The sequence below is a fragment of the Suncus etruscus genome, chromosome 14 (assembly GCF_024139225.1).
Source record: "Suncus etruscus isolate mSunEtr1 chromosome 14, mSunEtr1.pri.cur, whole genome shotgun sequence".
NCBI lineage: Eukaryota > Metazoa > Chordata > Mammalia > Eulipotyphla > Soricidae > Suncus > Suncus etruscus.
Window position 1 is genome coordinate 7428893 of NC_064861.1, and position 12831 is coordinate 7441723.

The following is a 12831-nucleotide window of genomic DNA, read 5'->3' on the forward strand; positions in this document are numbered from 1 at the left end:
CCAGTCTCAAGGGAAACTCACCATAGAAGATATTCAAGGAGACAGGCCTGGGGTCCAGCAGAGAGGATTGCCCTGGGCCCTGGGTGTATTCCCCAGTAGTGTGCAAGCCACAGGTTGACCCAGCAGGTGGGGCAGGAGATGAGAACAGGTGACAATAGGGGCTCTGGTGGCTGCAGTGCCAAAGGCCCTGTGTCTGAGGGGAGAGGAGCACTCAGGGCTGGGAGAGCAGAGTTAGCACTGTACTTTGCACAGGTTCAATCCCCTGCATTGTATATGTCCCTGAGCCCCACCAGGAGTGATTGATCCCTGAGCACAGAGCCAGGAGTAACTCTCGAGGACCATTGGGAGTGCCCCTAGCAAACAAAACAAACAGAAAAAAGAAAGCACAAGGGTCAGAGTGATGGTACAGAGGGAAGAGCACTTGCCTTGTACACAGGCTTGATCTCAACCTGGGTTGGATCCCCTGCATCCCAGTGGGGCCCCCTGAGCGTCGCCAGGAGTGAATCCTGAGCACAGAGCCTGGAGCATAGCTGGGTGTGACCCCCCCAAGCCCAAACCAAAACCCAAAGTAAAGAAAGCACGACCGAGCCTGAGGATGACTCAGAGAGGATGGCAGCAAACCTGGGTTCTGGCTGCTCAACTGACTGTGTTTTCAGGCTGCATTTACAGGGATTTGGGCACTGCAGCTAGAAGGCATGTGAACACTGTGGCTGGGGGTACCCCATCACACATAGGATTGAGTGCTGAAGAGTGCTTGAAGGACGGGCATGCACTGGTGGGGATTACCCCACCAACACCTCAGCCATCTTGTGGCTCTGGCACTGAAGGGCCCTAAAGTAGACCTCACCACCACCTCTGCTGTCCCTCCAGGACCAGTCCCAGGTGCTTTTTCGCCTTTTGCTTTTATTCTGAGACAGGGCCCCTACTCCCAGATCCATGCTCCAGAGATGCTCCTGGCAGTGCTCAGGGGACCTTCTCCAGATCTGGGGACCGGGCACAGCAACTTTGCATCAAGAAAAAGAGGGAGTGTAGGAGAGGCCTGAAGTGAAAGATTAGAGCAAGTCCAGGGCCTGAGTCCCAGTGGTGCTCTTTGCTGACTGGCCTGATGCCTCTTCCATCTGACAAGGGTCCACGGAGACTGTGCCCCCCCCCCCCCCCAGCAGATTCCTGCCTTGTCAGACTTGTTTCCAGTCACCTAAGCTGTGACCTGGACCAACTGTCTGTGCCCCAGGACGCAAATAGATGGAGGGTGTCAGATAACATGGTCACTGGGTGGGGGAGCGAAGCCCTTTTAGCCAACCACAGGCCTGTCCTTCCCCCCAACCTGTACACCTACAGGCCCGGACCCTTCCCAACGTTTCTGCCTGGCTCCAAATCAGGGAGGTCGTCCCAGAGATCCACCCATGGGTCCTTTTCACTCATTTGAACCCTTCCTTTCATCACCACGAGGAGTGGCCCGTAGATGGGTGAATGTTCCCATCGTTTCTGCCTTTCCTGAGTGGATTCTGCAGCAGGGAGAACAACGTTGGCCACAGTTCTCCCCGGAAAAGACAAGTAGCCAGTGGCCTAAAGTTAGAGACTGGAGGTTTCACCCAACTGGACACTGGATTCTCCTTGGGCTGATTCCTGATACCCACCCATGGCTCTGCCATAGGCCCCTCAGAGACTCTGGGTCCCCAAATGTTTCCCTCTGGCCTCCCCAGTGAGCAGGGAGAAGCAGCGAGGGGACAAGACTTTGGGAGGGACACTTTGTTCAGGAAATACGTCTAGGAAGGTTGCTGGGGCTAAGGCCTGCCTGTTAAATGGAGCCACATTGTTTTTTCCTTTGGGTTTTTGGGCCACATCCGGCAGTGCTTAGAGGCTACTCCTGGCTGTGCTAAGAAATCATTTCTGGGGGCCGGCGCGGTGGCGCTAGAGGTAAGGTGTCTGCCTTGACAGCACTAGCCTAGGACGGACTGCGGTTCGATCCCCGGGCGTCCCATATGGTCCCCCAAGTCAGGAGCGACTTCTCAGCGTAACCCCTGAGCATTACCGGGTGTGGCCCAAAAACAAAAAACAAACAGAAGAAGGAGGAGGAGGAGGCGGAGGAAGGAGAAGGAGAAGGAGGAGGAGAAGGAGGAGGAGAAGAAGAAGAAGAAGAAGAAGAAGAAGAAGAAGAAGAAGAAGAAGAAGAAGAAGAAGAAGAAGGAAGATGAGGAGGAGGTGTAGGAGGAGGAGCAGGAGGGAGAGGAGGAGCATGAGGGGGAGGAAGAGGAGGAGGGTAAGGAGGAGGAGAAGAAGAAGAAAAAGAAGAAGAAGGAGGAGGAGCAGAAGAAAAAAGAAAGGAGAAGAAGAAGAAGAAGAAGAAGAAGAAGAAGAAGAAGAAGAAGAAGAAGAAGAAGAAGAAATTATTCCTGGCAGGCTGGGGGGACCATAAAGAATACAGGGGATGGAACCTGGTTAAAGCATGCAAGCAAACGCCCTCCCTGCTCTGCTATCGCCCCAGCCCCTGAAGCCAGTGTTTTGGCAAGCAATGAACCCTTCTCGAGACTCTTGTGTAAGTTCGGTGAAACCATGTGTCTTTACAGAGACAGTCTTATTTTGCGCCCCCTTTATTGTCTTCTCGGGAGAAGAGTGAAGGAGACCCTGAAAGAACACCTTGGCCTCCCTCACCTTCAGTTCTGCAGGCAGAAAATAGCCAAACAACGGCCGACCCAAGAGGGAGGTAAGTTTGCAGGTAAGCTCAGACCCTAGAACTCCAGAGGTGCCGCCTCTGGAACTTGATCCCTTGGGGCCTGGGGAAAAGGTGCAGGGGGGCAGGACGGCCGCTGCCCATCCTGCCGGGACCGCGGGGCCTGGGCGCCACCCAGAGGCCGACAGCTGCCCCCGTCAAGCCCGGAGGGCGTCCGGGGCACGCGCACTATAGGCGGATGATTCATTTTTATACGTAACGTTTTAGCTTCTATAGCTCGGCCGGGTTAACTTTCAACCCGGGCCTTGGACAGGCAGCTCCGAGAGGCAGGTGGGGCGACCCGCGAGGCCCCGCACCAAGGCCGGCAGGGTGAGGAGGGCTGCAGAGGGGCGCGGGGGTGCCCGGAGTGCGCAGGGCCGGGGAGGGACCCCGAGGGCGCGGGCGCGGGGTGGGCTGCGAAGCGCAGATCCGAGCGCGGGCCGGAGGGGCCCCCCGCTTGGGGGAGAGGCGCGGCTGACAATATCGTCAGGCCTTTAGGATCCCCTCGACGAGCCGCTGCCCGGCCAGGCGAAGGCCTGGTCGTCGGGAACGCGGGGGCCCAAATAACCCTCCCGCAAACCCCCAGGACTCCGCACCCCGCTTCCTCGCCACGGGGGCGCAGCAGGGTCTGCCTCGGCTCCCCCCAAAGCGGCGGTCGCGGCCCGGGGGCTTTGCCCAGAGCTTCCCCGTCGCTCTGTGCCTCCCGCCCTGGGCTGAGTCCCCGCTCGATGACCCAGCAACCCGGAGACCCCCCTGCACCTCCGAACCCGGGCTGGCGGGGTCCACGCACAGACACTTCCGTGCTCCTGAGCCCGGAGCCGCGCGCCCCAGGTCAGTCCCAGGAGCGGGGCCATCGGGCTGGGGTTGGCAGCGCTGAGAGGCCTGAGGCTGGGCTTCCCTGCCCGGGGATGGTGATGCCCCAGGGAGCGCTCACACCCTGGATCTTAGCTCTGGGGACGCCACCCCAAGCTCTAGGTCCTGGCTCATCTGGACCCACCACCAGCAGCACTTCTATTATTTAATTTTTTTTTTCACCCTCCGTTCGCTGGAGGGAAGAACTTAGCAGCTGTGGTTTGGGGCGGGTCGGGGAGCAGAGAAAGAAGGCGCAGGGCCGAAGGGGCTCTGGGAAGATCCATCACCGTCTGGAGGCAGGAGACAGCCAGCTCAGGGGGCGCCCAGTGGGGTCCCAGCCTCCCCCAGCCGGCCAGAGAGAAAGGAAAAAGGCACCCCAGCATGAGCCGCACCCCCTCCACGTGAACACTTCACCTTTCAACCTTTTCTTTAATTTTACTTTTTTTCTTTTAAGAAAGCCATTTCTTTGGTTCTCCCTCCCCCTTGCTGTTCAAGGCTTGAGCCTTAAAATCTCCCCATTTCCACAACTACCAGGACCAGTTAACACATAGTTACAACGCGAGTAGCAATAACTTGTTAAAGGCTATTAAGCAGAATTAACTACATCTTCAATGGGGTGTTTTTTTTTTAATTTTTTATTTCTTGCAGACTTTCTCTAATCTTCCAACAAAATCTAAAATCAACATTTACATAAAATGCATAAAATACTCAGCAAGAAGTGGAGCAAGTTACTGCATATCAAATATAATAAAGATTCTGATTTCTCTCTCTCCAACTGAAAGTCAACAGAGAGAGGAAAGAGAGAGAGAGACTGAGAGAGAGAGAGAGAAGACAGAGGAGAGACATCTTTATGGGAGGGCTGTGGGGGTGGGCAAGGGTCATAAAAAATGTTTAAGGTGAACATTTCCCCCAGCTTTTGCATGCGAGACCCAGAGAAGGGAAGGTAGCTGTGTGCTTCCAGTGGGTTTCACTTAACTTATTGTTTTGCTTTAAACCTTATTTCCCAGTGACTGTTTTCCTCAAGCCCGTTTAGCAGCGTGCAGTTAGTTGACCAGTGGGGAGGTGGTGGTGGTGGGGAGGGTGTGGAGGTCTGTGGCTCCAAATCCCTTCTAAAACTCCTGTTACCAGAAACATCTTCCTTTCGCTGAGACTTCCTCGCCCTCAGCTGCGATTCTTGCTTCCCCGCGTGCTTAGATTAACTGCAGTTTGCCGGGGGTTTTAGGAGTCAATCAATAGGGACTCTATATTCATAAAGGTCTCTGGTCTGATGACACCTCGTCTCTCTCGGGTACACTCAAAAATTCAGATCTACCACCTGCGGGTGGGGAGGGGGGGCGGCTGCCAAGGCGCAGACTGAGGAGCAAGCGCCAGGCCGAGGGCGCTGTGGATTAGGATGTTGATTGTGGGATGGACTTTTGTTTGATGACATTTGCAACCAATGGGGGGCTGGCGAGGAGGGGAGCCCCTTCGGCTTTTAGAGGCTCGCCTTTAGAGACCTCTCTCCTCCAGTGGGCTAATTCTCCCCCTGCCCAGGAATATTGGGGCTTCTAAGACGCGCCCTATCTTTTTCTCATAAATCATGTGTTTGGAGACATGGGTACAGTACTGGGTCCCAGTACATCCCAGGGAGAAGGTGGGGGTGGATGAGTGGGAGGAGGGAGCAGCTGGTGGCTGGACAAGGATTTGCCCATCTGACCTGCCCACTGGGGTGCACGGCCCCACCTGTCCTGAAAAGCAGCTTCAAACCCTGTTGTGAGGATGACCACGGGAGGATACAGGAACAAAAGTGGGTATCTGAAGCCTCAGAAGCTGTGGCAACGTAGCCACAACCACCTTGTACAGGCTGAGAAGAGGGGTGCAGAGAGTGGTGAGATCGGGAGAAGGGCACCCCGAGACCAGAGCCTCTTCCCTGCACTCCAGTGAGCCCAGCCCTTCCAGGCCTGTAATTGGGGGTGCCCTCCACCACTTGCCATCTCAGACCCCAGCGGAGGGGGTGGGTTTCCACGCTATATAGGTTGCCTTAAAGGTTCCTTAAGCACTTTAATACACAACTAGCTCAGAAATCATTAAAGAAACCTAGAGAAGGAGAAGAAAAAAATAAGAAAAACAACCACCCCAACCTCACACTCACCAGTACCAAGTGTTGACATGCAGCAAAAATCGATTGAGTGGAACCAAGGTGGTGGCCGTGGCAGAAGGGGGAGCAACGTGGGGGTGGCCTGGGACAAGGGGGGGGTCCTTTCTCAGCCGCCTCCGAAGAGCCCCAGGCCCAGATGCAAGCCTGGGGAGCCTCTTACACCAGAGGCCCTGCAGGTCTGGGGATTGCCGGTGGACCCACCATAGCCAGGGGAGCCCGTGGCGGAGGTGGGGGGGGGGGACCCTGCTCCTCCAAGGCTGCAGGAGCCAAAGTCCGCCCAAGGGGACCCGCTTTCCTCCCCGGTGCTCTCAAGCGAACAGGGACGAAGGTGACACCCTCGTCCAAAGGGCTTTTATCTGCTTCCCCCTCCACCCAACCAATCCCGGCAGCATGTCCACTTTGTAGAGCTTTTTCGAAAGGAGAGTCCCGGTGTCTGGAGCCTGAACCCTGGAGCCTGAGCCCGGAGCAGGTCTCCAAGATGGGGACTACAGCTCCGGGCAACAAAGACTTGGGTGGATCCCAAAAGCTTTGAGGTAGAGTTAAAAGCAGACAACCACAGCACAGAACAACACCGGCTTTTCTGGGCGGAAGCAAATCCCAGGCATCCGCTCCCGCCCCGGAGGGCTCAGTCCTAGTCCATAGGGGTGGTCCCCGTTGGAAAAAAGGGAGGGACACACAGAATAACCAAACGACTCCACCAGCCCTCCACCCTGCCCCGACCAGTTCTTTAGGACTAAATTGTCTGTGCTACCATTTGTTAAGAAATCTAATTCCACATCGAATTTTTAAAAAGGAAGAATTTAAGACTGCGAAGCAAAGGAAGAAGCAAAAAAAAAAAAAAAAAGTTCCTTTCTGACACTCACACCGACCTCTTTCCCGGTTGAGACGGCCTGGGGTGGCAGGCCAGGCAGGCCAGGGGCTGTAATTCATCTTGATTTGCTTCGTGGTCCCGCACTTTGCAAGCTCTAATCCTGTATAATTTCAGGAACAAGCAGGCTGAGGATGAATGAGTCAATATTATTTAAAACAAAACACGGGGATCGTGACCTTGCCCTGGACAACATATCGCTACACGAGACGCCTGAAATTGCTCTCTCAGAGGTCCGTGCTTATGAGAAACCGAGGTTTAGTTCCTGGGAATGCCCCGCAAGGACTTGGAAATAAATAGTCATGCAATAGAACATGAAGTATCTCTCTACTTACGTCTGAAAGATAAACAGAGAGGCCTAAATATTTTGAGCTGGAGGTGTTTCCTTGTAAACTTATTAGAGATCTACTCCTCTAGAAAGGATTGGATTCAACGTTTGTACACACACACATATTTCTCTGGAACAATTTACCCAGCCCATCCCAAAATCCAAAATGGAACTCAGGAGTGTCTTTCCACACGGGTCAATTTTCTTTTTCTTTTTCTTTTTTTTTTTTTTACCCCCGTATTTGGATGAACCTCTCTGATTAAAAGCCAAAAAAACAAAACCCCGGGAAACAAAATTTGATTTTGCAAGTCTTCCATGCCCCCCCCCAACTCAAAAGCACCCTCTCTTTGTTTTTCTATTTAAAAAAAAGTTTCTGATGAGTAATTATAACTCACTTCTTTGAAATTCAACCAAGTATCGCTGCCTGGAGCATTTCACTAGGTGGTGACTTAGCACCCCACCAAGCAACAAAAGGGCAGAAAAGAAAAACCCAGACGAGTTTGTATCCAGTATATTTTTACTTCCATGAAATAAAACACATTTTTTTTTCATATTTGCTGAAAAGTAAAACAAGAATAGTGTACGAAATGTTATACACAGGGCAGGTTGTATGTAGTTTCAGAAACATTGCATCCACCAGAGAAACTATCCTAAAACTGATATTCACACATTTTTTATAATAATATGTTAGAAACATACAGTGTAGCATTTAGTATATACATTCCTTTGCTCACAAGCGAAAAAAATCCTAATCGCTCTGTAGAACATGCTTTATTTTAAAGCCTAACCTTTAAAAACACTGTTGTGATATTACTAACAAATGCTTTTTATAAAATTAATTTGACATCTCGATATTATATACATCCTTTCGGTCATTTTAATGTTAACAACGCTAAACTTAAAAAATAACAAGCTTATAGTAGTAATGTTAGAATGTCATATCCAGTCAAACATGGTGCACGTGTCCTCGGGGACGGTTGGAAATACTTTTCTGTTGCTTTTGTTTCTGACTTGAAAGGTGCCAAGACTCGGGAGTCTGGATATTCCTTGGGAATCAAAGGGGCGCGCGGCTGCTCCAATTCAGTGGTCGCTTCTCCTCGAGCTCTCTCCTCACCCTCTCCCTTGAATGGGGTGCCCAGACCTCGAAAGCCTAACTGCCAGTCTGTCCAGGGCAGCGGGAGGGGTGGGAGGACCCCTTCCCTCCGTCCCTCCGTCCCTGTCTCGCGTCCAGTCCGTCCGCTCGGGGCGGTGCTGTGGGGAGCGGGGCGGCTCACACGGGCCTGTCCACGGCGTACTGGCAGGCGCTCAGGTTGGACGCGGGGTTCTGCACGCTGGCGTAGCCGAAGCTCGAGTGCTGCTTGGCTTTCAGTCTCAGGCTGGCCAGGCTCGAGTTACACGTGTCCCGGTAAACGTACGGCGGGGTGGGCGGCGCGTACGGGCAGGCGGGCGTAGGGACCGCGGAATTCAGCGTGGGGCTGCTCAGGTTGTTGAGGTTGTTGAGGCTGTTGAGGCTGGAGCCCGGCACCCCGGTCACCGCCGAGGGCACCATGCTGGAGGACATGCTCATGGACGAGATGGAGTTGGGCGGCGAGAACATGCTCTGCGACGACAGGGGGTTGACGTTCATGGAGTTGAAGAAGGGGAAGCTCTTGGTGGACAGGGAGGCCGACGTGAGGCCCTTGGCGGCCCAGTTGTTGTACGAGTAGCCGGGGTACATGTCGTCGTAGGGCTGCATGAGGCCGTTGAACTGCGGCCCGAAGCCGTTCTTGCACAGCTCCGCCTGCTGGTTGCGCTCGCGCTTTCTCCACTTGGCTCTGCGGTTCTTGAACCAGACCTGGGGAGGTGGGGAGAGAGGGTGCGGTGGGGCAGAGAGACGCCACGCACGGATTAGCAAAACACCTGGATTCGGGGAAGCCACCCCGCACCAGCCCGCTCCCCCCAGCCCCGAGCGCGCTGCCCTCGCACTCCGGCTCTCGTTGACCCCTGCCCTGCGGGCCCATCCCTGCCCCCCCCCCCCCGCCGTGCGTCGGGCCCGGGTAGGAAGGCCCCACCAGGCCCTGCTCCAGGCCACACACCGAAGTGTGACCCCTGGCGGCCTGCGCTCGCTTGGCCACCAAGCAGCCCAGGCCTTCCTTAGGGTTCCCAAACCACTGAAGTGCTGGGCCACGCGGGCTTCCCAGGCCCCGTGCAAACCTGCCTCTTCTCCCAAGGGACAGGCCCAGCGCTCGGCCCCTCCCTCCGCCCAAAGTACCCCAAAGTTCCCTGCCGATTGCTGGCCCTGGTGCCCCGCCACGACCCCCTTCCTTGCCTCACCAAGTAGACCAAATAAAAAAAGGACCAGGCAGTCTCTTCCTGGACAACTCATCTTCCACTTGGCCAGTTTGGCGTGCAAAAAGCTCATCTCAGCGGCTCAGGCTCAGAGCGGGTCCCAGGAGGCCCATCCCCGCGCTCCCCTAGCCCAGTGCCCCTCGCTGGCGCTCACAGGCCAACCCCACCCGCTTGCGTCCGTCCGCTGGCCCCGCCGCAACCCCGCTCTCAATCCACATCGCGGCCCACCTCGCGCCCCAGACCCCAGACGGGCGGGCGGCTTTTTGTGTATTGGAGAGAGGTCTGGCCTGCAGCTGCCCGCCCGCCGGGGGCTCCAGGGGATATTTCACAGAACGTCTGGGCTGGGCCGGCCGCCTCACCCGCCGGGATCGCCCACCCCTTTGCCTTCCCGTCGGCATTTCCTTTCTGCCCCACTTTTGCTATAAAAAGCGCGTTTGGAGCCCACCGCGCGAACCCAGCGGTTCCAGGGCTGGGCTGGGCTGGGAGGAGAGCCGGGTGGAAGGCCGGAAGGGTGGGGGAGGGCTCCCGAGGACCCCTCCGTTCCTGTCTGTTTCTGCTTTCTGTCGCTTGGTCGTCTTCCCACCCTCCACCGCCTAAACTTTGCCCAGGTGAACAGCGTACGTGCGCGGCCCGTTCCCCCGAAGCGCAGAACTCGCCAGAGACGGACCTTGTGCCGGACCACGGGGCCCGGCCCAGCGAGCACCAACTCCAGGCCCAGTTAAACTAAAACCGCCTGCGACCCGACACCAACGCCAGGGTCTTTCCTCCCAGTGCACGGGGTGTTAGGGACAAGGTTTGATTTCTTTTATTCAAGGTTGTTATTTAATGCCTGCGTTTACCCGCTTTCTCGGGCCTAACCTGGAGCGCTGTTTTTCTGGCCCAGAGACTTATTTTATTTTATTAAACAAACAAATAACAAAGCCTCTGGATGGATCCTGCTAGTGTAGGTTTTCTGCTTCCAGAATCCAAACAAACTGGGAGTTTCCCAGTAAAACTAGAGTTTTTACACCCGGCGGTAAGACTAGAGTTTTACGTGGCTGCTAGCTACTGGAGCATTGTTTTAAATACTTCATTTTGTTTGTTTGTTTTGGCCAATCTATAGAATTACGGACTCGCTGTCAAGGTAAGCCTTTAATTTAATAAGACTGTTTTTAATCGGGAAGAGGAGCAGAAAGGCACAGCTTTGTGAAAGAAATAAACCAAGCCAGAGGGACTTTTTTTTTTTTCTTTCTTCCTCTCTTTTTCTAAGAGATGAACTGCATAGATGAGTGGTGCATTTAAAAACTTCGTTGCGAGAGACTGGGTTAGGGTGGGGAATCATAAAGGCTGAAAAGGACACCCAAACCCGCCAAAATGGGCAGAGCTTGAAGAGAGCGAGCCTGCTGGAGAAAAAGGCTGGGCCCGGCCTGGCGCGGGGAGACTGAGGGAGGTCCAGCCTCCTTGCGTGTCTCTGGCGGGATTTCCTTGTTAAAAAGTTCACAGGTTGGAGCCTGTCTTGAGCTCCTGGTCGGGGAGGAGAGGTTTCTCGCGCTCGCCCGGAGACTGCAGCCGGGAACACAATGCCCGGTGCAGGGGGTTGGGGCGTGGGGCACGCTACGCCACGCGGCCCGGATCGGAGCCCTGGGGCCGGCCGCCTGGGCCTCGGAGGCGGCCTGACCTGGCTCGAGAGCAGGGGAGCCGCCTTCGCCGGGGGTTCTGCCCGGGCCAGGCCGCCCCACCAGCGCCCCTCCGAAAGCCTTCACCTTACCCTACCCTTACCAACCCGCGCGTCTCCACCGCTCGCGGCCTCCTCCCCGGGCCCTCCGCGGGCTCCTGCCTACCCGGACTCGGGCTTCCGTCAGGTTGGTCCACACGGCGATCTCTTCGCGCGTGGACATGTCTGGGTAGCGGTTCCTCTGGAACGTGGCCTCCAGCTCCTGCAGCTGCTGGCTGGTGAAGTGCGTCCGCTGCCGCCGCTGCCGCTTCTTCTTGGACGGGTCTTCGGCGCCCACGTCCTCATTCTTGCCCGGCTGGCCCTTGTCTTTCTCTGCGGAGGAGAAACACGGCCGGGGGGCCCATCAGCAGCCGCCTACCTGCGCGATCTCTTGAGCTCCCCACTCACAGCCCCCCACCCCGAGTCCCCATGGGAGGCCGCGGCCTGGGGGCCAGGCTGCGGGCGGCGGGGCGCGGAACACGGCACCCTGGGGTGCCCGGGCGCGCGCCCTCTACGCCCTGGCCTCCCCTCCCGCGGCCGCCGCACGTTTTATTTACATGTCTATCTCCTCGCCGCGGAACCTTTTTAAGCAGCAGCCCTGCCCTTTTTTTCCGGGTCCACTGAACTGCCTCCGCGCAGACACTCGGGCTCCCCGGGCACGCACCCTCGCCGCGAGGCGAGTACAGATTTTTTTGGGGGTGGGGGTAGTGCGCACGGCTGGGAAAGGTGGGTCTCGGGACTTTTCCGGCGAGTCCTCCTCCGCCTTTGCGAGCCCCAAAGTGCTTTGGCGCGGTGAGGAAATATATATTTTTTTCGTATTTACTTTCCGAGCCCTCCGGTCGGAGACTCGGAAACGCGCCGCGGGGACCGGCCCGGGGAGTTCGTCGCGACCCTGCAAACGAGGGGGGCGGCTCGGGAGGTCGCGGGGTCCTCGGCACGGCTGGGCTCCCGCGGGGCGACTGGTGGAGGGCCGAGCGGCGCGGCGGGCGCCTTACCTGCGGCCTCTGGGCTGGAGGTGTCGGAGATGGTGTGGACCTCCAGCCGGTGCTTGGACGTGTCCAAGGAGCGGGGCTGCCCGGGCGCCAGGACCGAAGCCATGGCCAGCGGCGGGGGGTGGTGGCCGGAGGAGGACGGCGAGGCGGCCGGCAGCTGGGTCGCGCTGGCTCCGAGCTCCAAGTGCAGCGGCCCTTTCATGCAGGTCATGGGCCGAGGCTCGCGCCACCCTCCGCGGCCCGCGCCGCCCGAATGCGGGCACCGTCGCCCCGCGCCGAGTCAGCGTCGATCCCACCCACCCCGGGTCCCTCCGGGCGCCCGGGCTCGAGGGCGACCAAGTCCAGTCCCGGCCGCCGGTGGGTAGTCAGGTCAGCATTGGGGATGCGCGCCGGCGCGCGCCGCGTCTTTTGGGGGAAACGCCGCTCCGCTCCAAAGCCAAGAAAGCACTGCGGGGGGCCAAGACCCCCCTCTCGGCCGGCCGCCCTGCCCCCCGGGCCCCGGGCCCCCTCCAAGAAGGGCAGCTACCGTCGATCGCGCGCCGCCCGCCCCCCGAGCGGCGGCCGTGACAGCGAGTGTCAAGCCAGAGTGACAGGGGCTGGGGGCGGCTCTCGATCCCCCGCGGCGGCGGCGGCTGCGGCTGCGGCTGCGGCTGCAGCGGGGTCCCGGGGAGCGCCCTCGGCTAGCCCACACACACCCCCTCGGGCGGGCCCGCTCTGCCGGCCTCGGCTCGGCTCGGCTCGGCTCGGCTCCCGGCGCCCTGGCGCGCGGCGCGGCAGCTCTGCGGCTCGGCGCTTCCCTGTTGGCCCAACACCTTAAAGCCAGAGGCGGGCTTCCTGCGGCGCGCACGTCACCCGGGCCCGCCGGGGCCGCCCGCCACGCCCCCGCCACGCCCCCGCGCGCGACGGACGGGGCCCCGCGCCAA

General features: G+C 57.7%; 1 protein-coding gene across 1 annotated transcript; it reads right to left on the minus strand.

Annotated features, from left to right (window-relative positions):
• Positions 1-8165: 8165 nt before the first annotated feature.
• Positions 8166-12119, minus strand: PITX2 (paired like homeodomain 2). The gene is made up of 3 exons (XM_049786943.1): positions 11912-12119; positions 11044-11249; positions 8166-8729 (listed from the first exon to the last, which is right to left on the minus strand). Exons 1-3 carry the CDS (start codon positions 12117-12119, stop codon positions 8166-8168), a joined length of 978 nt encoding a protein of 325 aa, XP_049642900.1.
• Between the last annotated feature and the right edge of the window lie 712 nt (positions 12120-12831).